This window comes from Amborella trichopoda, chromosome 8 (assembly GCF_054954075.1).
Source record: "Amborella trichopoda isolate Santa Cruz 75 chromosome 8, AtrichopodaSantaCruz75HAP2 v2.0, whole genome shotgun sequence".
Taxonomy (NCBI): domain Eukaryota; kingdom Viridiplantae; phylum Streptophyta; class Magnoliopsida; order Amborellales; family Amborellaceae; genus Amborella; species Amborella trichopoda.
This window is the reverse complement of record NC_142343.1, coordinates 15165885-15191267: the sequence shown is the minus strand read 5'-3', so window position 1 is coordinate 15191267 and position 25383 is coordinate 15165885. Positions and strand designations below refer to the sequence as shown.

The 25383-nt window shown below is 36.0% G+C and overlaps 1 protein-coding gene and 1 long non-coding RNA gene across 19 annotated transcripts in view; both read right to left on the bottom strand.

The window, feature by feature from the left end:
* Positions 1–6281: 6281 nt before the first annotated feature.
* On the bottom strand, positions 6282–7965 carry LOC110007262 (uncharacterized). Its single transcript, XR_016061333.1, has 3 exons — positions 7664–7965; positions 6881–7034; positions 6282–6659 (listed from the first exon to the last, which is right to left on the bottom strand). It is a non-coding gene; the product is annotated as an uncharacterized LOC110007262 (long non-coding RNA).
* Positions 7966–8863: 898 nt separating this feature from the next.
* Positions 8864–25383, bottom strand: part of PPL1 (PsbP-like protein 1) — a 29835-nt gene continuing 13315 nt past the window's right edge. For 12 of the 18 annotated variants that reach the window (XR_016061325.1, XR_016061329.1, XR_016061328.1 and 9 more), the window contains exons 7-9: positions 9736–9832; positions 9415–9590; positions 8864–9281 (exon numbers count right to left, since the gene is read on the bottom strand). Coding sequence is in view for 5 of the 18 variants with exons in the window: in XM_088874547.1 (XP_088730673.1) it covers positions 9472–9590; positions 9736–9832 (216 nt within the window). In the remaining 13 variants the exon portion in view is untranslated. Of the gene's footprint in view, positions 9282–9344; positions 9591–9735; positions 9833–10241; positions 10327–25383 lie in introns of those variants that run through there. The other 6 variants (XM_088874547.1, XM_088874548.1, XM_088874549.1 and 3 more) reach the window with 2 other exon arrangements.

The following is a 25383-nucleotide window of genomic DNA, read 5'->3' as shown; positions in this document are numbered from 1 at the left end:
TAGCCATGGAACGTTCCATATCTCACGTACCCTCCAATGGGTAATCTCCAGCAAATACTCACAGTCGAATCTTGAAACCGAGGTCAAGCTAATACCAGCTGAGTACCTCATGAAAATCACCATAGGGACACCACCCCAACCATTCTAGCAAATTCTTGACACAGGGAGTGATCTTCTGTGGGCTCAATGCGAGCCATGCATGGTCTGCTTCAATCGTAATGGCAAAAAAATTGATCCCAAGAATTCATGAACATATGTCCCGCTTGACCACACTGTCCCTCTTCGTCAAGCCTACCATGGAGGCACCCCTCAGATAATCCCAGCCCTTACTATCTTATATCTTGATCAATCAGAGAGTAGCGGCATACTTGCAACCGAATCCTTTACTTTTGAGACCTCTAGAGTAGATGCCACCACCACTAATCCTCTCTCTACTCCTTGTAGAAACAATGCTAACCCTGGCTATAATTCTAGTGCAAGCACTAATCCTCTCGTTTGTCCTTGTAAAACCAATGCTAATTCTCTCTATAATTCTAGTGCCACCACTAATCCTAGATCAACTCACAGCTTTGTAGAAACTAATCCTAGTTCAAGCACCAATATGAATTCAGATTTAATTCCTAGTTCTAAAAATGGCACTACTCCAAGTGCTAGTACTACCAGCACTAGTCCTAGTGTTTAAGGTTATTAGGACTAATGATGCAATTAAGAAAGTGCTCACTGGGATTGGTTTTGGGTGCGCCCACAAAAACACTGGGAATTTTATTGAGGTCACGGCAGGCTTGGGGGAGGGCCCCTCTCGCTATCCTTCCAATTTGAGGCTGCAAGTTCTGGTACTGCCATCGGCCAGTTGATATTCGGAGATAATCCCATGATCAATGGGCCAAACACCAAGAGATAATAAGGCATCCGAACAATCCGACGTACACTTCAAAAATCTTTAGGACATTTACGTACAGGATACCTCCATAAACGATCGATAGGGGAGAGTTCATAATTGATTCTGACACGATATTTAACTATTTGGTAGATCAATCATATAGCTGATGAATTGAAAGCTGTGATCCAATTGGAGGCGGCAAACAACCCCAGAACCACCCTACAGTGTTGGAGCTCTACTATAAGAAACCTAACAACTACGAGGGGATCCCTGATATCACTTATAATTTTTCTGGAGGTGCCGATTGGAAAATGCCTCCCCAGTACTTGTTCGGACTGTTTAGTGAAGAGGTGATATGTGTGGCCTATTGTGGTCTGTATGCTTAATCTACCAGAGTTAAATGTGGTGCTGGAATCGATTATGAACCCTCCGCTGTCGAACGTTTCTAGAGGTATATTGAACCTCTTATCGCCTACGCTAATGTCCTCAAGATTTAGGAAGTGTAGGTCGGATTGTTCGGATGCCTTATTCACTCTGTTCTCTCTAAAACCACTTTCTCTCTCTTATGCTTCTTTGTGAGATGGGTGCAAAGGATATGAGCCCTCTAGTATCACAGGGATAAATCCCAACATTTATTGCATCTCACGGAAGAGTCTCTCTCTAGATTATTTACTAACCACAATCTTGTCTTCTTTTTGTGCTATATGTTGCTGAAAAATTCATTCTCACTAAGTTTTTCTCTCTAGAAAAGCTACCAATCTGTGCCTGTAAATCCATACGAATTTGTTGATTTTGTTCCAACTTTTCTCATATGAAAATAGTACTTGAAGGTTAAAAAAGATTATAAGCGCAAAAGAAAAATTATTTGGCATCATTTTATATTATTCGAATGATTTACTATGGGTTATTTATAAGTATATACTTGCTGGAAATTGCACTGGGGTCACTTATAAGATGTTTATAATACTTGCAATTGATTTTAGGCTTTAATTTTTTTTATAGATAATAAAGTTAATGAGATTTGTGCACCTCTTTTTAGTCTTAAAGAAATTTATAACAAGCTATTGAAATTATTTTGATAAGAGTTGCACGCTATATATTTATTGATATTCCTGATTGAGTTCAAAACCCAATTTGCATATTGATATAGCACTATTTATTTCTGAAAACCATAAAGATCCACTTTATTTAGGCCAACGATTGGTATCAGAGATTAGGGGGTTTCAATCTGTATTGAAAATGGCTAATATTATAGTTTTATTGACTGATTTAATGAAGACTGATAAGCATGATGGCTATAATTTTTAATTTTGAAAAAGCAAAGTATCTAATTTGCTCCCTACTATGGGTTTGTTGTATGTAATTGAAAAAGAAATCATATATGAACCTGATGATGATTCTACACTTAGAGAAAGGCAAAGATACTTAAAATAGAAGAATGATAATTTTAAATGTAATGGTGCTATCTTGAATTGCCTTAGTGATAGATTACGTAAGGTCTTTGAACCCTATACTAATGCTAAAGATTTATGGGAGGCTATTGAGAAAAGGCACACCGAGGACAATTATATGGCAAAACATGAACTCTATGAGAGATATAACCAACATAAAATGAGAGAGAATAAATCGGTACTGGAATTTTTTGATGACATGATTGTAATGGCTAACTTGTCGGTTATGGAGAACCCATATCCGAGCATCATCAAATCATGAAGATATAGAAAACCTCCCTAATTCATGAAAATACCTTAAGAAAAACGTGTGCCACATTGGTACCATCCACACCCTTGATGATTTAAGATGATATTTTAGGATGGAAGACAATGATAGGGCCAAAGAGAAATAATGAAAGAACCCACCAGCAAGCTTATTTGACTACTCAAAAAGGGTATCTTAAACCCAATCATAAGAAGATAAAGGTGATTAAAGAAAATAATGAGGAAGCAAAGAAAGAGCATAAGAAAAAGGGAAAATTATTGAAAAAATTAAGAATATGTTTTAATTGTAACAAACTTAGTCATATTGCCAAACTTTGTAAGGCCCCACCAAAGAAGATGGAGAGAGGAAAACTCAAATCACTCAAAAGATGTTGCATTTGTGGTAGAAGAGTCTCTCACGGTCACCCCATCCGATAGTTGGTGGATTGATGCAGATGCAACAAGACATATCATCACAAGCAAGTGGCATGTGGTAGACTTTAGAGAGAAGAAGGTTGGTGATTGGAAGCTCTATATGGGGAAACTCCTCTTGGGTGCACATTCTTGGCAAAGCAACCGTGAAACTTCATCTTCCTAGTGGGGGTACTTTTACCCTTAATGATTTCCTCTATGCCCCTGATATGAAACGTAACTTCATTTCCTTGCCTAAAGTAGATAAGAATGGGGTTGAAGGGAATGTAAAAGAGGGGAATATGACTTTTCTTGAGAGTGGCGTAGAAGTGGCTAAGGCCTCTCTTTGTGGCAGTTTGTATAAACTTGAGATTAATGAAATGAAATCATCTTCCTCTTATATTGTTGATTCTTCTTTCTTAGAAAGCTTTAATGTATGTCATAGAAGATTATGACACATTGGCTATGAAAAATTGTCTAGAATGATGAAAGAATAATTAATTCCTTATGAAGAAAAAGATAATTTTAAATGTGAAAACTTTTTAGGAAAGATGCATAGAAAACCATTTCCAAATGGATTAAGGGTTGAAAGTATTCTACACATAGTCAATACTGATATTTATGGAAGATTAAATGCTAAAACATTTACTGGACATGAATATTTTATCACTTTCATTGATGATTATTCACGATATACATAAACATATTTGATTTCTCATAAAAGTGAAGCTTTAGAAAAATTTAAAATATGTAGTATAAAAGTAAAAAATCAACTAGTGGAGAATATACATCACTTGAGTTTGAAAGCTTTTGTAAGGAACATGGGATCATTAGACAATGCACACTCTCTTATGCACCCCAACATAATGGTATGGCTGATAGAAAAAATAGAACCTTATTAGAAATGGTTAATTGTATGATACAAGAAGCTAATGTATTTTACCAATTTTGTAGATAAGTTTTGTTAGCATCAACTTATATATTAAATAGAATTCCTAACAAAAGTACAAGTAGAACCCCTTTTGAATTATGGTTTAATAGAAAATCTAATTTAGATCACATTAGAGTTTGGGGTAGTCTAGTGCATGTTCTTAACCCAAATAGAAAAAAACTCTGACCTAAAACAATTAAATGAATTTTTATTGGGTATTCTAGTCACTAAGGGCTACAGATTCTATGATCAAGAGACTAAGACCAGCATAGAAAGTAGAGATGTTCATTTCTTTGAGGATGAAGAAATGTTGAAGGGAAAACAACCTAAAATTATAAAAATAGGAGAAAAAGAAAAAGGGAAGCCTAGTAACTCCTATAACCCTAGTAGTATTAACCGTATTCTTATTATAATAGAGCCTAAGAGAAGTACTAGGGAAACAAAGAGACTTAGTTAATTAGATGACTACTATGGGTATAATGTAGAACTTGATGACAAGTCTATTAGCTTTAAAGAGGCCATAAGTTCATCGGAGAAATCCAATTGGATGGAGGCAGTATAAGATGAATATAACTAATTGATGAGGAATGAGACCTACCAAAAGGCTGTAGAGCCATTAGCTGTAAATGGATATATATATTAAGAAACTGAATCCAAATAAAACAATTGATAGATATAAAGCTAGACTGGTTGGTAGGGGTTTTACCCAAGTAGTCCAAAGGTTATTAAATATATCAAAGAGTGGTTATCTTCGCAATTTGAGATGAAAGACTTAGGAGAACAAGAATAGGTTATTGGCATGCAAATTATAAGAGATAAGAAGATAAGATTACTCTATTTAAGCCAAGAATTATATACTGTAAAAATCCAAAGACTATGTGATGGAAAAATTGATTCGTTGTCTTAGGCTATGAAGGTATACACAGCATCTTGCAATTTTAAAATATTCCTTATAATGATGAGCATGTGTAGATATGTTTTATTTCATTTAGGGACTATTTTATTGTTGTAGGCATTTTGTTGGTTTAATGAATGGAAAGAACCCGCAAATAATTCTAACAAACCAAGACAAAGCTCTCGGAGTGAATTACCAAATACGAGGCATGCATATTGCATATGGCATATGTTATCAAAAATTTCTGGATGGTTTAAAGCACCTATTGGCTCACGTTACAATGAGTGAAACTCCGAATTTCACAAATTATATAATTTGCAAGTTGTAGAAGACTTTGAAATTGGGTGGCGTTAAATGGTTGAAAAGTTTGAATTGAATTCTAAGAACCATATTAATTTGTTGGAATCACAAAAATCTTGGATTTGCCGTATTTTATTTAGAGGTCATTTTTATGCTGGTACGAAAACCACAGATCGATCAAAGTCGATTAATTCATTGATGCAGTGATTCCAAAAGCCACAAACCCCAGTCAAGGAAATCATACATCAACACTTAAATTTTTGTGATACCATTATGATTATCTATAATTATACTATTTTGTACTTATTTGCTTTTTCTGTAGATTGCAGAAGTTGTAAACACCAGAGATCAAGCAATTTTTGGGCATACAATGAAACAAAAACATCACAACATCACTCTGCTAACTAAGACACCAATCGAAGAACATGCATCTCATCTTCTAACTCCCTACGTCTTTTCAGTGTTGCAAAAGGAACTTGTGGCATCATCTCAATATGCAATAAATCAGGTCAATGAAGCAACTTACGAGCTTACTCAATAGAAGGAACATGGGCACATGGTTACTTTAATGCCTGAGGAAACTTTGACATTTTTTTTACCATGTTCGATCTTCAACTAACTCATGTGGTATCTTTCAAAGGGGCCATTGTCTTTGTAGCTATCTACCATGAGGGCATGTTTTTGGGAACTATTTGGGTGTGTATTTCGCAAATCAAAATTGGAACTGGCTCAATTTGCAGAGGTAGAAGCTTTTGCACAATTTGCTTCTGATCTCAATAAAGCTACAAATAACTCATGATCTATTTTATGCTGCCCATTCCCCTTCGTATTCGCTGCTTCTTGGGCATCCAACAAGCACATGTCACTATCGTGTTGCAGAAGACATCGATTTGTATTTTTTGGATCATAAATATGTTCTAATGAATAGTTTATTTTGATGCTCCTTTGACAAAGCTCTCTCTCTCTCTTTCTCTCTCTCTCCAACTAAAATGAAAAATGAATATGCTATGGGATTCTAAGCAGCCCAAATGATTCTCTTGTGCTTGTGAATGCCCAAATGACTATCTTGTAGATAGCTTATGATGATATTTGGATGTGTTTGTGAATGCTTCTAAAGGAAAGAAATTAATGCAAAATCTCATTATAGAGTGAAAAAAGACCGAAGTAAATATCAAGCAAATTCTCATTATATGGCCCTTGAATGCCTGGACAAGATAATTGTTTTTTACAAAGCAAAAACCACCTTCTATTTAATAGATATTGAGACGCACAATAGACCTAAATCTTAGGAGCTCAATCACAATGAATTTTTATATACAAGAGTATGAATCTTGAGATACACAGTATTCGTATTCGTAAGACCAAAACTTAATCCCTCAACCTAGTATCAAGCACTTCACAAAACCGTTGAGCCCAATTGGGTAGCTTAACTGCCTCACTCCCAAGAATAGGAGTCTGGTCCTTAGTCCCCAACTGAATTGACATGTCCAAGGGTACCTTGATTGCCTTGATCTCAAGAATAGGAGCCCGGTCCTTTGTCCTCAACTGTATTGCCATGTCCAAAAGGAATGGAACATATGAAACAGTGAGAAACAACTAGCAATGGGTAAGAGCTAACATAATGAATCCCAAGATATTGCATTTTAAAAAAGCTCTAAGAAGATTCTAAGTTGAAAAACAAATGTTCCAACCATAACAAGATTGAGAGTAGTGCATACTTAGATCAAAGTTACACAACCAATAAATTGCAAATTCAATACACTCACCAAAATTTGATGCTTCCAAATAGGTGCCAAAATTCCTGACATCTATAACTCATAGTGACCAGATTCCAATGCATAACTATAGGGAATAACTCATAAATTTCACTTAAACAAATGACCTTTGGGTAGTCCCTAAAAATATATTGGGTCAAGGAACCTGCATCATCTCAAACACAAGCAAATATAAACTATGAGATAAAAACTTATTAGTTAATAAAATAGATAAAAGGATCATTAGGTCCGTCAATAAAACAATAGAGTCCAAACTCAATTTCAGTCAATAAAACCATAAAAACAATAGGTCAAACATTTTAAGTAGCATTCATATATAACCAAACCAGTTTAGGCTGCATCGAAATCTTATAAGCTATGAATAATCAATAAAGAAATGCATTGTTGTATCCTTTTTCTCCTTGGTTTTCTTTGTATGTGGTGATCTTTATTTACAGCAATCACCACTAAAGAAAAATTGATGGGGATGAATAAAGAAAAATTTAAGCAAAAAGAAAAGAACATCCAGAATCCATTTTTTACAATCCATGTCTCACAATTTAGTATTACATTGACTATGGAGAGAGAGAGAGAGAGAGAGAGAGAGAGAGAGAGAGAGAGAGAGAGAGAGAGAGATAGAGATTTGATATCACGTCTCCTCGGTTGACATTTAACCCCAAAACAGGGTGACTTGGGGATTTGCAGGTGAGAAAAAGAAACACCTCAAAGAAAGAAAAAAAATTGCAAAAAGCTTGTAAATCAAACAAAGAAAACCCCTCCTGCTCAATGACTCACATGCATCCACCGGAATTCCCAATTCGTGAAAATGGCATTCCACCTTTTGAAGGCCAAGCAATGACAATCGCATTTCACATCCACCCAACAACCCACTGTACTTACCAATCCCTTTTTCTCTTTTTATAAAAATCCAATACTCCATTCTCTCACTACGAACCCACAAAAATTAAGAAAAGCCCATTGGGTTTTAAACTACAACCCTCGCTCAAAAAATCAATAAAGAAAGCATGTGGGCAAAATTGAGGGTCATACATATCCCACAAACATAGTTTTCTTTTAATGCAGTTTCGTTATATTACAATGACACCGTGACATGAAAGCATTTATATATATATATATAATCCTTCCAACGCCTATAGGCAAAAATGAACAATGATTTCACCTACCGTCTAAAGTTTATCACATAGACACGATTGTCCGGTAGTGTTTTATTTTTCATTTTTTTTTATAAATCGAAATGATCTGAAATTTAAAACGTGTATACATCTTAGTGAGACAAACTTAATAACAATACAAAAAAAATAATAATTCTCTAAAAACTAGTTGACCAAAATACCCCCAATACTTCTCGAAGGTATTTTGATCAAAATTTTTCAAATAAAACATTTTTTTTTTTTTTCATAAATTTGCTTATTTTTTATGAACATGAGCTTCAAATTTCGAGTCATACTAATTTGTAGAAAAAAAAATAAAAAATAAGGCACTATCAGACAATCGTGACCGCACGATGAACTTCGAATGGTGATGAATGTAGACGAAATCACTGCTCATTTTCGCCTATATATGTTTTGTAGTATCTACTATATATATATATATATATATATATATATATATATATATATATATATATATATATATATATATATATATATATATATATATATATATATAAAGAGAGAGAGAGAGAGAGAGAGAGAGATAGAGTGTGTGATGGGGGGATGATGAAAACCCTAGTGAGTATATGAGCGGTTCATAACTTTTATTTTTTGACCACTATGATTCCTTACAATGAGAGGTTCAGAACTAATAGTTCCAAACATAGAGTACTTCGGGGAAAAAAATTCAAAAAATTCAAAAAAAGAAAAAAGAACATGGACATCATAAGAGCAACATATAGGTGACATTCATTTAATACCTTAGGGGATACTAGCGTAAATCTCCCCAAACTTAGAGGGAAACAAAAAGGAAGACGAGGGAGGGCAAATAGAATTTAATTATTGTTTTCTAAGTGCCTGTAAGATTACATTCAATGGGAAAGTATTGATTTGTTACAAAATAACAAATTCAATCTCCGTTAAGAGAATACGTAACGAAATTTTTCCCTGTATATCACTATTTTTTCGGGTCATCGTGATATAGAACAGTTTAATAAGCTTACAAAAATAAAATTTAGAAAAGTACAAATAACTGAAATTAATATCTTAATCACAACCAAGGGTAACTGAAGTCTGACCCTAGAAAAGGTTGGCCATCAACGACGTCTTGTACCAAAACGACTCCGCCCCTTGTGATACCTAGGATTTCTGTATCCCATAGATATGCAAGCTTGGCCTGTTTGAGATTTCTCTTCAGTGGCATGTTTCGATCCTCTTCCCCATTACTTAGAAAAAAAACTCTGCCCAATCGAAACTCGCACTTAGAATAATAACTCGTAAACAATGGCAATACAAACACAAAATTTGGAAGAACCCCAAAAGTCCTATATACACTTAAAAGAATTACAGATATTCCGGCAAATTCAAATGTACCTCAGTCACTAAAAACATGCTTGCAAACACTTCGAAATAAAGAACATCATTGATTGATTAAGGATAAGCAGATTGCTCATTGAAGATCTTGAAGGAATCCACCACAGTATGCAATTTGTCTTTCATCTTTGCCCACCTCCTCTCGTTAGCTCCTGTCGTCAATGTGTAAAATTTCCCTACAATGAATTGAAATTAACAAAAGCATACGATAATCAGAAAAAGATTTTCTTAAGAGATGGACTCTCTCTCTCTCTCTCCCTCTCTCTCTCTCTCTTTCTCTCTGTTTTACTTGTAGGGAATAAATAGTAATTGATAGCCTACCGTTTCCAATTGTTATAGAGCCAAGTGCATGGCGGGTGTAGTTTGGTGCCTGAGCAACAAACTCAAAAGTGTAATAAGACTTCCCATCAACTGTATTCTGCAAAAGAGCAACACTCATGGAGTTGGTCTCATCATACAAAACGTTTGACCTTGTAACACAGAATCACAAACATGCTTCGCAGTCCATAGATATATCCAGGGTGTAGGTTAAAACCACTCGTTATATCTCCTTTCAACACAAGACAATCATCCCACATATCAATCTGCAAGAATATAAAAAACTAAACTAAACTGTAAATATGGCATATTGTAGCTTTGGTGCAGACAAGGTAAAGGTAATGCTGGAAACCAATGTTGAAGATGTACCAAACATATCCCCATCGGCATTCCATAAATCCGAAAGATTCCTACTGAATTTGTCTATAAATATAATTCCAAGCAGATACTTCTTTACTTTCTTCTTCTTTTCTGTTTATAAACAGAATAGTAAACAGAAGACCTTTTACCAAGTTGACAATCCATAATTCTGATGGAACCTTCCACACGTAGCTCCAAATAAGTGACGTGCATTCTATAACCATGTGATGACTACTGCACAGCAGAGGACTAGTGTCCCATTAGTCTAAACAACCTGAGACTGAGAACAAGAAGAAAAGATCTATGCTCCTGAGAGAACACAAATAAAGAGAAATTGAGATGAAATCGAATGATAACATGAGCCAAAATCACCAATTTATGTAAAACGTGTGTGTTTGCTAATTGATTTTCCATTGACGATGTTCAGCACAATCTTTATTTATTTTTTATTTTTTTGTTTTTGGAAATGTTAAATGTTTTCACTAATGCAACATTGATGTATAAATATGATTTCCAAATACAGAACCAAGTCTATATGCATCAGTTCTGTAAGAATTCGTAACAATCAGTAATCCTAGAGACTATCAAAACTGATTTAGAGATTCCGTCCTTTGTGAGGGTGTCCATTTCTTGCTTGGACACCCTTCTTGAATGTTTTAAGGTATTCAGAGTTTTCAACTGATCCCAGATTTCATTAAATATATTGTTCAAGTGCCAAGGCCATTCCCATACTTTGTTGTCCACCATGATCACATTGCTCAATTATGATTTTCGTTCATTGTGGATCAAGGTTCCTAAAAAATTAGTGGTGATCACGCCTGAACTTTACTGGATTCACACATTTGAAGAGGGGCTGATTATGTCATTAACGTAAATGATTTCTTGCTATAACTCCTGTCCAGCTGGACCAGGATTTCACACGAACTGCCATTGAAGTTCATCTTCACCATATCTTACAAGGGTGGTATCCATCTCCCAGACCCATTTGCCTTCCTATCTCTTATGTATAATATGATTTTTGAAACTACCACCAAATGACTGTTGAACTCCTTTCTAGATCTTGCCTTCACTATGTTAGTGCTCCTTAGCTGTCCCTAATCTTATCCAACCCACAACTTTATCTTTGAGTTTTCTGTTGTTTCTTTCTGACCATATCGCTCATATGACTGCCATCCAATTAATCTTCACATGATAAGGCCCCTTTCTGTGAGAGATGGGGCAAATCACTGCACCAGAAGTGCTTCAAAAGATGGAGGTACAACCCAAAACAGGTCAAGAAGCTCCAACACAAAAGAAGAAATCTCAATAGCCTTAGAACAAGTTGAAGAAACAGGTGGTGCCTGTTTAAGCATTCTCTATACGCAAAATGAAAATACTTGAAATGGGCAAACTTTTGCATATGATGTTATGTATCTTCATTACTCTTAAGCCTACGAGGAAAGATGTTCTCAAATATTTGCAAAATAAGAGCTCAATTTTTATTTTATTTATTTTCTTTCTACCAAACTTAAAATGTGTTTTAAAATAGACTAGTGCTTTTGTAGAGAAAAAGAAAGTGCCATGAGAAGAGAGAGACAAGTGGCCATTGAAAGGTAACACTTGGCCATTCTCTCTCTACATGTGTCTCTCTAAGTTTTTTTTGTGGCTATATATAGGAAATGGTTTTGGGAGGCCTAGGTACCTTGGCTCGAGCTCTCTCTCTCTATCTTCTTTCTCTCTCTTAAAGATTCCTTGTGAGCTGAGTACCAGGGAATTGCCTCTCATCTCTGTGAGAGCCCTCCAATATCACAGGATAATTTACAACACCGTGTTGCATCTCACAATAGTTTTCTTTCTCTCGATTGTTTGCTAACCATTGTTTTGAAGCAAGCTTGTCTTCCCTTTTGTGCAATATATTGCTGAAAAACTCATTCTCAGCAAGATTCTCTCTCTAAAAAAGCTATGAAACTAAGCCTGCAAATCTCTACAAATTTGGTGACTTTGTTCCAAGTTTTTCTTCATATTTTCCTTTTGAAATAGTACTCGAAGGTTGGAAAGGTTGTATGAGAAAGGGAAAAATTGTTGGGCATCATTTTATTTTGTTGGAATGATTCACTATGGGTTTTTGATAGGTACATGCTTGCTGGAAATTACATTGGAGTTGCTTAGAAGAGGTTTACAATAGTTACAATTGATTTTGGGTTTGTGGATAACAAAGTTAGTGATCTTTGTACATCCTCTTGAGTCCCAAAGAAATTTACAGAAAGTTTTTTAGAGTGTTTTGATAAGAGTTGCATACCATGTGTTTGTCGATATTTCAGGTCGAGTTCAAAACCCAGTTTGCATGTTACTGTAGCTATATTTACTTCTGCAAACCAAAAAGATCCACTGTTATTTGGCCAACATTTGGTATCAGAGCATAGGGGTTTTCAATTTGTATAAAAAATGCCTAATCCTAGAGCTGTATTGATAGACTTGGTAATTATTGATAAGCTTGATGGCCATAATTTCTCACTTTGGAAGAGTAAAGTATCTTATTTGCTGCATACTACGGATTTGTTGTATGTTATTGAAGAAGAAATCATATCTGAACCTGATATTGATTCTACACTTTCTGAGAGGTAATGCTACTTAAAATGGAAGAATGATAAATTTACATGTAAGGGTATTACCTTGGATTGTCTTAGTGATAGATTACATAAAGTCTTTGAACCCTACACTAATGCTAAAGACTTATGGGAGGCTATAGAGAAAAGGCACACCGAAGACAATTACATGTCAAAACATGAACTCTATGAAAGATATAACCAACACAAAATGAGATAGAACCAATCAATGCTAGAATTTTTTGATGACATGATTGTAATGGATAACCAACTTGCCGGTTATGGAGAACCCATATCCGATCATCATCAAATTATGAAGATAATAGAAAGACTCCCTAATTCATGCACAGAACTTAAGAAAAACTTGTGCCAAATGGTACGATCCACACCCTTGATGATTTAAGAGGACATCTTAGGATGGAAGAGAATGATAGGGCAAAAGCGAAAAATGAAAGAGCCCAATAGCAGGCTTATATGGCTACCAACAACAAGCTTATATGGCTACTCAAAAAAGGTATCCTAGACCTAATCATACGAAGAGAAAGGAGAATAAAGAAAAGAATGAGGAAACAAAGAAGAAGAGAAGAAAAGGAAAAATTCTTTAAAAAGTTAAGAAGAAATTTTAATTGTAACAAACTTGGTCATATTGCTAAATTTTGTAGGCCCCACCCAATGCTTTAAAAAGCGGACAGCCCAACGCCTAGGCGGTCTTCCTTGGGCGGCCGCCTAGGCGGTACGGAATCCGCCTAGGCGGCCGTCTAGCGCCCAGCCCTGGGCGACTACCCAGGGCCTGCGCCCTGCCCAGAGGCGGAAAAAATTTTTTTTTTTTTTTTTTTTCATTTTTTTCAAAGATATAAAAGTTAATAATGATGGCTTTTAGGTTCATTTGAACCCTAAACCCACCAGAACCCCTTTTAGAGTAACAGAAACCTCCAAAAAACTACATTTCATTGGATCGAATCATCGAAGTGTTTATCAAAGTTTGGAGTTCAAGTAACCAAAGTAAGTGCATTTTTTAGATTGCTTGCTTTATTTGGAGATGTATTCTTCAGGAGTTAGTCGGAGTGGAGATCCGAGTTGGAAATATGGATACAACCTGAATCCAAATGACAAAAATTGTGTTGAATGCAATTTTTGTGAAAAAGATACAAAAGGAGGTCTAAACCGGCTTAATAAACATCTTGCCGGTATTAAGGGGGATGTTGCCCCTTGTAAAAATGTTCATGAAGCTATCAAGGAGGAGATTAAGCAATTTTTAAGTTATGAAAAACAAAAATAAGAACAAAATCCTTGTCATAGATCTATTTTTGCTACTCCTAGAAAACGTGATCAGGGTTGGAAGTATGTGTACAACTCAAAACCAAATGATAAAAATTGTATTAAGGTGTAACTTTTGTGAAAAAGATACCAATGGGGTATTAGTCGATTCAAAAAACACCTTGCTGGTGTTAGAGGTAATGTTGCTTCTTGTACAAAGGTGCCTGAAGCAATTCGAGATGAGATTAGACATCTTCTGAATTTTAAAGAACCAAAAAAGGATGAAAATAAGCCTTGTTCTATGGAAGTATCTTTTCCAGGTTCTAGTCGGAGTGGTGATCCGGGTTGGAAGTATGGTTATAACCCGAATCCAAGTAATAAAAATCGTATTAAATGTAATTATTGTGGAAATGATACTAATCATCTGCACAAACTGTACATACTAGTAAGAGGAAGGTAGAAGAAGAGGAGGAAGAGGCAAATTCAGAAGAAACAAAGGAGAACGAGCATTATATTGAAGAGGGAGATGACTCTGATGATGATGGCCTCGACTCTGTTGCATATGATGAGGCTTGCCCTATTGATATTCCTTCTGATGATAATGATGATGATGATGACTGAAGACTCTTGCCTCTTGGTGCTGACTGCTGAGTGTTGTGTTGAGTGATGAGTGCTGACTCTTGTTAGACTGTATATTTTCTAAATTTCTGTTTATTTCTGTTGGGTTGAGTGTTGACTTTTATATCCTACACTTGTATGGTTTTACAGCTTACTATTTTAACAAAATGGATTATCAAAATTTTCTTCACGACATCTTTCTTTTTTTTCTTTTTTTTTCAACTTGGAATATGGTATATTGGGATTTTTACACTTTTTTTTCAACTGGGCAGCCGCCCAGGTTTTAGGCGCCCGCTTAGGCGCTAGGCGGCCTAGACCCCCCAAGCCGCCTAAGACCCGCCTAGAGCTTTTTGATACACTGGCCCCACCAAAGAAGATGGAGAGAGGAGAACCCAATCCCCCAAAGGATGTTCCATTCGTGGTAGAAGAGTCTCTCACGATCATCCCATCTGATGGTTGGTGGATTCACTCGGGTGCAACAAGGCATAAAACCACAAGCAAGAAGCTCGTGGTAGACTTTAGAGAGAAGAAGGTGGGTGATTGGAAGCTCTATATGGGAAACTCCTCTGGGTCCACATACTTGGTGAGGCAACCGTGAAGCTTCTTTTTCCTAGTGGGGGTACACTTACCCTTAATGATGTCCTTTATGCCCCAACATGAGGCATAACCTCATTTCCTTGTCTAAGGTGGATAAGAATGTGGTTGAAGTGAATGTAAAAAGGGGTAATATGACCTTTCTTAAGATGGTGTAGAAGTGGCTAAGGCCTCTCTTTGTGGCACGTTGTCTAAACTTGAAATTAATGAAATGAAATCATCTTCCTCTTATATTGTTGATTCTTCTTTCCAAGAAAGCTTTAATACATGGCATAGAAAATTATGACACATTGGCTATGAAAAATTGTCTAGAATGATGAAAGATAGACTAATTCCTTATAAAGAAAATGATAAATTCAACTGTGAAAGTTGTTTAAAAGGAAAGATGCATAGAAAACCATTCCCAAAAGGATCAAGGGCTGAAAGTGTTCTACACATACTCCACAGTGATATTTGTGGAGGATTAAATGCTAAAACATTTAAAGGACATGAATATTTTATCACTTTCATTGCTGATTATTCACAATAGACATATACATATTTGATTTCTCATAAAAGTGAATCTTTAGAAAAATTTAAAGACTATAACATGAAGGTAGAAAATCAACTAGATAGGAAGATTAAAATTTTGAGAAGTGATAGAGGTGGAGAATATACTTCCCTTGAGTTTGAAAACTTTTGTAAGGAACATGGGATCATTAGACAATGCATACTCCCTTATACATCCCAACAGAATGGTATGGTTGAAAGAAAAAATAGAACCTCACTAGAGATGGTTAATTGTATAATACAAGAAGCCAATGTATCTTACCAATTTTGGGAAAAGTTTTGTTAGCCTCAACTTATATACTAAATAGAATACCTAACAAATCTACAAATATAACCCCTTTTGAATTATGGTTTAATAAAAAACCTAATTTATATTACATAAGAGTTTGGGGTTGTCTAGCTCATGTCCTTAACCCAAACAGAGAAAAACTAGGACCTAAAACAATTAAATGCACTTTTGTTGGGTACTCAAGTCACTCTAAGGGTTACAGATTTTATGATTATGAGACTGAGACTAAGACTATCATAGAAAGCACAAATGCTCATTTCTTTGAGGATAAAGAAATGTCGAAAGGAAAACAACCTAGAATTATAGAAATAGAAGAAGAAGAAATGGGGCAACCTAGTGATTCTTATGAGAACCTTAGTAGTATTAACCGTATTCTTATTATAATAGAGCCTGGGAGAAGTACTAGGGAAACAAAGAGACCTAGTTACTTGGATGACTACTATATATATAACGTAGAACTTGATGATCAAGCCATGAGCTTCAAAGAGGCCATAAGTTCATCTAAGGTATCCAATTAGATGGAGGCAATGCAAGATGAATATAACTCATTGATGAAGAATGAGACATGGACCTCAGTAGACCCACTAGAAGGTTGTAGAGCCACTAGCGGTAAAGGGGTCCATTCTAAGAAATTGAATCCAAATGGAACAATTGATAGGTATAAAGCTAGACTTACTAGGGGTTTTACCCAAGTAGAAGGGGTAGATTGTAAAGAAACTTTGTCCCCTGTTGTTAGAAAGTCATCCACTAGGACTGTACTAGCAAAGAAAATTATAATAACTTTCATATAGATCAAATGAATGTAAAGACAGCATTCCTCAATAGAGAATTAGACGAAGAGACTTTTATGAGAAAACCTGAGGAATTCGAGTCTAAAGGGCAAGAAGGCAAAGGGTGCAAGTTAAAGAAATCTCTTTATGGACTTAAACAGTCCTCAAGATAATGGCATTTAAAGTTCAATGAGTCACTAAAGAATTATGGCTTTGTTAATACTAGTGTTGACTATTGTGTTTACATCCAAAGTAGTGGGGGTAGTCATCTTATTTTGGTGTTATATGTAAATGATATTATTAGTACAGGTGGTGATCCTAAGGTTACTAAAGATACCAAAGAGTGGTTCTTCGCAAATTGAGATGAAAGACTTAGGAGAACTAGAACAGATTCTTGGCATGCCAATTACAAGAGATAAGAAAAACAGATTACTCTACTTAAGCCAAGAATTATATACCGTAAAAATACTAAAAAGGTTTAGAATGGATGAATCTAAACTAATGGGAACCCCATATGAGAAAGGGTGTAAACTATCTAAGGACATGTGTCCTAAGACTGATAAGGACAAGGAGATTATGGAAAAGTTCCCTTATGCACAAGCAATAGGATCATTAAACTATTTAATGAACTGCACACGCCCTGACATAGGATATGCAGTGGGGGTTGTGAGGCATAGAGTAACCCAAGCATGGAACATTGGAAGGTAGTAAAGAGAATATTTAGATACCTCAAAGAGACCACCAGTTATAGCCTCTACTATGAAAATGGTGAATTAGAATTACAAGGCTAAAGTGATGCTAACTGGGCTGGTAGAGAGGATGAATTTAGATCTACATCTGGATGGCTTTTCACTTATGTGGGACGAAATGATATAGAAGTAACATATCCCCACACAGATTTCATAATAGCAGACCCATTGACTAAAGGTGTTAACATAAACACACATGAAAGGTGTGTAAGGGGTAAAGAATTGAGATCTACAGGTTTCTTGTGATACACCTGTGATGAGCCTTAGTAGCAACTATTGAACATGTGGAATATTATGTGATTACCCTTTGCATGTGTGGGATATTTGCTTTGTGGCAATGAGGCATATATGGCATATCCGTCTTTGTGGCGATGAAGCCGGTGTGGCATATCTAAGCGCCCTCCGAGGGAGGTCAGGTTATGTCTTCAGACATTTAATAGTTCACATATGTGGCAAAATCCCTCAGAGGGGTAAGTGTTACGAACCACCACCAGCTAGCAGTCTTTTGACTGTGTTATTCACATTGCGAGACTAGACAGGACAGTTATACTTGGCATGACTTATTGAGTATGACCTCTAGCTAGTAGTCTTTTGACTCCGTGTTCTACATTGTGATGGCCAGCTTGGATATCTGGAAAGTTAAACATGACCTCCGATTGGCAGTCTTTTAACTCTGTGATCCACATTATAATAGTTAAACTAGACAGTTGTATTTGGCATGACTCATTGAGAATGACCTCAAGTTGGCATATCTTATAAACACCGTTTTCCACTTTGCGATAGCTACTTTGGACAGTTTGAGGATCCTTATGGGATCGTGGCATGATTCACTATATTGATGGTTATTCACCTTTTCAGGTGACAATAACTCCTTTTAGTGATGTATGTTCCACGATGTGAGCGTCCGATGATACTAGCAAAAGGGAGAAAGTCCACTAATCTAGAAGCATGTAGGTGAAGATCACGCAATACCTCACGACAATTGATGAGCATGTAAATGTGGTTTTGATGCCATTGAGTGGATGACCATATGTGTGGATGAATTTGTTGTTTGAGGATGTACAGTTCAAGCAATTTCTATATAGCTACTAAAAGTTTGTATGATGGTTTTACAAATATTTAAAACAAGTAGGGGAATGTTAGAGAAAACGTGTTTTCAAGTATTTGCAAAATAAGGGCCCAATTTTTATTTTCTTTATTTTCTTTCTACCCTACTTAAAATTTATTTTAAAATAGATTGGTGCTTTTTATAGGGAAAAACAAAGGGCCATGTGAAGAGAGAGACAAGTGGTCATTGACAGGCAACACTTGGTCATTCTCTCTCTACATGCATCTCTCTCTAATTTTCTTTTGTGGCTATATATGGGAAATGGTTTTGAGAGGCTTAGGTACCTTTGAAAAATATCTCTCTAAAACCTCTTTCTCTCTCTTAAGCTTCATGGTGAGCTGGTATCAAGGACATGCCTCTCATCTCTGTGAAAGCCCTCTAGTGTCCTGGGATAATTTACAGCACTGTGTTGCATCTCACAATAGTTTTCTCTCTCTAAATTATTTGCTAACTATTGTTTTGTGCAATATGTTGCTAGAAAATTCATTCTCAACAAGATTCTCTCTCTAGAAATATATAAAAGTGGGCCTGCAAATCTTCACAAATTTGATGAGTTTGTGCCACGTTTTTTTCTTCATATTTTGCATCTGAAATAGTACTTGAAGGTTGGGAAAGGTTATATGAGCAAGGGAAAAATTATTGGGTACCATTTTATTTTGTTGGAATGATTTACTATGTGTTTTTTATGGGTACATGCTTACTGGAATTACATTTGAGGTTACTTAGAAGAGGTTTACAATAGTTGCAACTGATTTTGGGTTTTGATTCTTTTATGGATAACAACGATAGCGATCTTTGTACATCCTCTTGAGTCCCAAAGTTAAGAGTGTTTTGATAAGCGTTGCATGCCATATATTTCTTGATATTTCTGGTTGAGTTCAAAACCCAATTTGCATGTTACTATAGCTCTATTTACTTCGAAAAACCAAAAATATCCACTGTTATTGGTCCAACATGCAACCAATGTTGAAGCCTGATCTTTTGGCAGGACAAGAATGGACCACACGCTTCATATAGCAGCGTCAACATCTAGTCTCCAAGTTAGGATACAATTCATTGATTTCACGGAGAACTCACCTTGGCTCTCTAGAAACCATTTCAATCTATCTTCCCCATTTGGTGTGAAGAAGAAAACCTGCAAGTATTCAAGCATAATCTTGATCTTCTCAAATTCATCATCTTTTTGCACGTGTCTAAGGGGTGGGTTCCAAGGGTATTATGCCCTAGTCCCTTATTGATTATGACACCACGCCCCCAGATATTTAGCCAGAGAAAACATCTCAAGATACCTCATATAGAGTGGTTCATCTCCAATCCAATGATCAAAATCAAAACCTCAATTTACTCCCTTTTCTCACTTGCAACCTGATATGGCTTGTAAACACAGAAATGGCATTAACTCACTTCTCTCCAGATTCATGAAAGACAATCATTGCTTCGATGTTAATTCATCAACCACCATTCTTTGTTGTTTGCAATAACTATCTTCCAAAGATACCCCAGCTGCGTGCCAAACCTACACAACCATTTGGTAAGGAGTGCCTGATTAGTTTCCTTTATCCTTCTGAAGCCCAGTCCCCCATTTCTTTTGTGCCCCACAAACACTTTCCATCTAACTAGATGGAACTTGTCTCTTGGTGCCGAGACTACCCAATGAAATTTGCTGATCAATTTTTCATATTCTTTGGGCCACCAAGGGAAGAATGAATGTATTCCACAAAATCTCCCAAAAAGAATAATAAAAGTGATGGGCAAAGAAACACAAAGAGCGATGGGCATAGAAACACAAGAAGATGTTGGCCCAAAAACAGTGGATCTTTCTAATTTTCAGAAGTAATTAGAGCTAAAGTAACATGTACGTTGGGTTTTAAACTCAACCAGAAATATTAACAAACATATGGCTTGCAACTCCTATCAAAACAGTCACAAAAGCTTGCTGTAAATTTGTTTAGGACTCAAAAGAGATGCACAAAGATCACTAGCTTTGTTATCTACAAAAGAATCAAAACCCAAAATCAATTGCAACTATTATAAACTTCTTCTAAGCAACCCAAATATAATTTCTAGTAAGCATATACCCATCAAAAAACCCATTGTAAATCATTACAACAAAATAAAATGATGGCCAATAATTTTTCCCTTCCTCATACAATATTTCCCAACCTTCAAGTATTGTTTCAAATGCAAACTATGAAGAAAAACTTCGAACAAACTCATCAAATTCGTAGAGATTTGTTGGCCCAGTTTTGTAGCCTTTCTAGAGAGAGAAATTTGTTGAGATTAAGCTTTCCATGAACATAGTGTATAAGAGGGAAGATAAGACTACTGCAAAACAATGGTTAGCAAATAATTTAGAGAGAGAAACTACTATGAGATGCAACACAGTGCTGTAAATTACCTTGTGATACTTGAGGGCTCTCACAGAGATGAGAGGCACATCCCTGATCCCCAGCTCACATGGAAGCTTAAGAGAGAGAAAGAGATTTTAGAGAGAGATAGTGCAAGGTACCCTAGCCTCCCAAAACCCATTCTCATACATAGCTACAAAAGAAAAAATGAGAGCGACACTTGTAGAGAGAGAATGGCCAAGTGTTGCCTCTCAATGGCCACTTGTCCCTCTCTTCACGGGGCCCTTTCTTTTTCTCTACAAAAAGCACTAGTTTATTTAAAAATACATTTTAAGTGGCATAGAAAAAGAAAAAAAATAAAATAAAAATTGCGCCCTTATTTTGCAAATATTTGGAAACACATTTTCTCTAATACAAGAGACAAAAACAATGTTTTTTTACTTGACTTGGACTCAGAACTCAACATGACCACGCCGAGTTACTCAGGCGAATAAGGCAACTCTGGCCGAGCTGTGCCGAGCTCAAAAATGGCCCAAAAAAAGTTTTAAGAAAAGGGAAAAAAATCTTAAAATCTGTTAAAATACGAAAATGTACATAAAAGATGAGAAAACATTTTCAAAGAGTAAAAAAGGAAAATTGTTTGAAAATCATTTTCTCATAAAAATAAGAAATAGAGAGAAAACCAAAAAATATGAATTTAAGAATATAAAACCCTAAGCAAAACTAAAAATAAATACCCTAAACGTATAAGCAAAACAAAAAATAAGTCATTTATAATTGATTTAATTAAAGATCAAATCAATAATGTTAACTTTAATTGTATTTATACAAGAATTTCATTCATTATGTACCCCCCGAGTTTGGCGGGGGATGCGGACTAGGCAACCCGCCAAGCCTAATTTACTCGGGGAAGTCCGAGTAAACTCAACCAAGTTGTAAAACATATGACAGAAGAGAACATCAAACCGCTGTATACTATGAATAAAGCAAACCCACTGTGAAAAGATTACACTCACTTCAAAATGATGCAGGAAAACCCAAATCATGTTCTAAACTCTCTCAAAGCCTCTTTAGCTCTATAAACTCCATTGAACTATTCACATATCACACAGGGTATAGGAATAGAGAAAGTAAAACTTTTAAAAATGACAAACACCATCATCATCATCGACATCACAGCCGTATCCCAATTATTAAGGGTTACTACATAAATTATGTTCTACCATTCGGCTCTATCAAGGGCCATACCCTCAATCAGACCATACTTGATATAAGGCATCGCTTACAGTGAACTTCCTAGCAAGAGCATATAACATAGGTCTAGAATTCATGAAAAGATCTGGTAAAGTGTTACTCCGGCTACCTACCTACAATCCCCCTCCTATATTAGCACTTGGCTTGGGGTCAGCACAACTGGCTTGGGACAAGCCATGGCGGAGTTAAAAAAAAAAGTCCAAGCATAATTCCACAATTTTCTTTATATTACAAATTCCATGAAAATATTTATGGTAAAAATTCTTAGACTAACCAAAATGTTTCTTAAAAGGCACTTTCCTTATTTTGGGTTGGACTAACCCCAGGTCTGGTTTCTTCATGATCGCGGCTGATTGTCTCCTTAACTAGCTCTCACATTCCCAAAGGGACTATGACCCTAATATGTGATGGTCAAATTTTTTTATAAGTACAATGTCATTGTTATAATTATTTCCTTATTCTTCAAAATAAGCTCCTATTTCTACCAATATATTGCATATAAAAAATAAATTTATCCTAATTAATACACTTCATTTCCTCTACGAGTATTGCCTACCCGTATTTCCCCTGTCCAAGTAAATGCCTATCCGCAGAATTTGAATGACTTTCCTAAAATATAATTCGATATAGTGCAATTATGAGGACATATTTAGGATCTGTTTGGTTGTAAACAACAATCTGCCCACAATCCCGATAATACAGGCCCGGGGTCCGGTGGATCTAGACCTGAATATGGGTGAAATTCCATCGTGGTTGTCTCGTTCAACATTTCCCCAAGAAGGTGGCCATTCTAGGTCCAGAAGCTTGATCCTGAGCTCCGGGGCAAGGGATCTTGATTATAGACATTTTTTGAAATTAAGGATCTCAATCCACAAATTAGGGATCTAGATCCCTAGTTAATCGGATCCAGATCCCTCTCATCCAAATCATGGGAACATAAGTGGAATCGAACCTCCATCATGGAAGCAAGTTTCTTTTACATTCATACCAAGATCAGTAGCACATTTCAAAGATTCATTTACAGTGGAAGCATGGATCACCAACTTATTTGAGTTGTTTCTTATCACTAGCATTTTCATGAAACAGGGCTGTTTTCATGCCTGAAGACAGAATCCTCATTTTAGGTTTTCAGTTTCACTTTCTCACTTGGGAAACACTCTCCAAAGATAATAAAAATTTTAAAAAAGGGATTTTTTGTATTAAGGATACTTAAGTTATGAAATTCAGAAAAAGCATTAATCATATCATTCAACATACTTTGCTCCCGAGCTACCCTAGTTAAGTGCTCTGGGGAAGCCTCAATTCTAAGATGGCTTAGACCTCTATCCCATATGCTTCATCATTTGATCTTGGAAAATTTGATCATGCTCCCTTCATATTGGGATTACAATGCCTTTTAACTCACAGTTTATATATCTCATTCCCTATCCCAGGAATCTTTGTGCATCTCTCGACCTATGGTGCTGATCACAATCTAGGAACTGACCTTGCTCCCGATCCCGGTAACTATGGTTGGGAGGAGCGGGGGGGCGGGGACCAAATCACTTTCCAGAAGGAATAAGCTGGATCATTCCAAGCCCATGAATTAATTTGGTTTTGTAGGTGAAAAATACACCATGATGGGTGCCCGAATGTACCAAAAAAGGAAGTCATGGTTAGAGAGCGGTAGCCATATTGCAAAACCATTGCAATGTGGTGATATACCAAATTGCAAACCCTCATAAACCCTCATAACATTGCTGAACTTGGATATGGATGCTACATAAACATGACTAATACCCCTTGAGATAAGCTGGATCTAAGGGAAGCAAGCTTATCTTATTGCTCACAGCATAGGCAGAAAGGATTTCAGTTTCATGAACATCTTATAAATTGATACAATCCATTAAATAAATAAAAAAATTCTACTGGGCAATAATGTTAGCAAATTTAGAATATATGTTTCCTATGATGAGAACTTTCTATTTATCCCGTGACATAAATTAACATAAACAGTTCCACCTCAATTCCTTGTTATATCATGTACCCCAAGAGAATGAATCAATTTATATGAGATCAGGGTATAGTACATGCAATTAACAATGTGGGCAACAATGCCACTATTTTTACCTTTCAAGTCATAATTCCTCGAAACATAAAGGAGACTAAAGAAGCAACTATACAGAATTGGCTCGTACAGCGCATATAATAGACACTTAAGAGCAATTTTAAAGGGAACGAACAGATGCTTGCAAATGATAATACAGTGATATGTACATATTACAAAGAGAAAGGCAGCTATTCTCTTAAACAGGAATAGAAGCTATTCTTTTAAACAAAAATAGAGATTGAAGAACCAACGGGACATAACTCTCTTCTATACTATATATGGTATAAATATTGTTAACTTCTCTAACAGGCACTCAAGTTGGAGAACATAGACGATTTGCAACTTCCTCCCGAGATAACAAAAACAATTACACTCAAGTGCCTAGGTGAGTAAATTTGCTATTAGGTCTTCTTATTCATTTGAAGTGTTGCAATAACACCTCTGACCAAATTCTGCTTCAGTAGGAATGCATGATAGTCCGAAATGTATTTGGTTACCTCCTCAGAAATTGGATTTGATGTTAGATGAACTGTTTTTTATTACCTTGAAAGAGATTCGTTGATCCTTTAAAGAGTACAACAGGATCAATGCATTAGGTTATTGGTGATCAGATGTCATAGCTTGATTACAAATGATTGTAAGGTGAGAGGCAGCCCTACAATGCTTGACCTACTTGGCCCTAGGCATGTCTTTGAAGGTTATGTAGATGACTAAATTTCCATCACAGATTAGAACCATCTTTTGAAGACAAAATTTCTTTTGAGGCTAACGGTGCACAACCATAAATGTTGTTTATGTCGAAGCAATCCATACAAAGTGCCTGCGATTTTCTTGTCACTTTCCTCTATCCAAATAGCCCGGAAGATCAGACATGTTCTATACTAGGCAAACGGCAAAATAGGACAAGACTATTGATCCATCAGCCAACTGCCAATTCAAATATTATGTAGCACATCATTTTTTCTTTTTTGAGTAAAATATTAATCTAAGACATCTGAAACAATTTTAGGAAAAAAAAAATGTCCCATGTTGCACACATTCCTCCTTCACAAACTTGCTATGTCCATAGTGGTTTATTGAA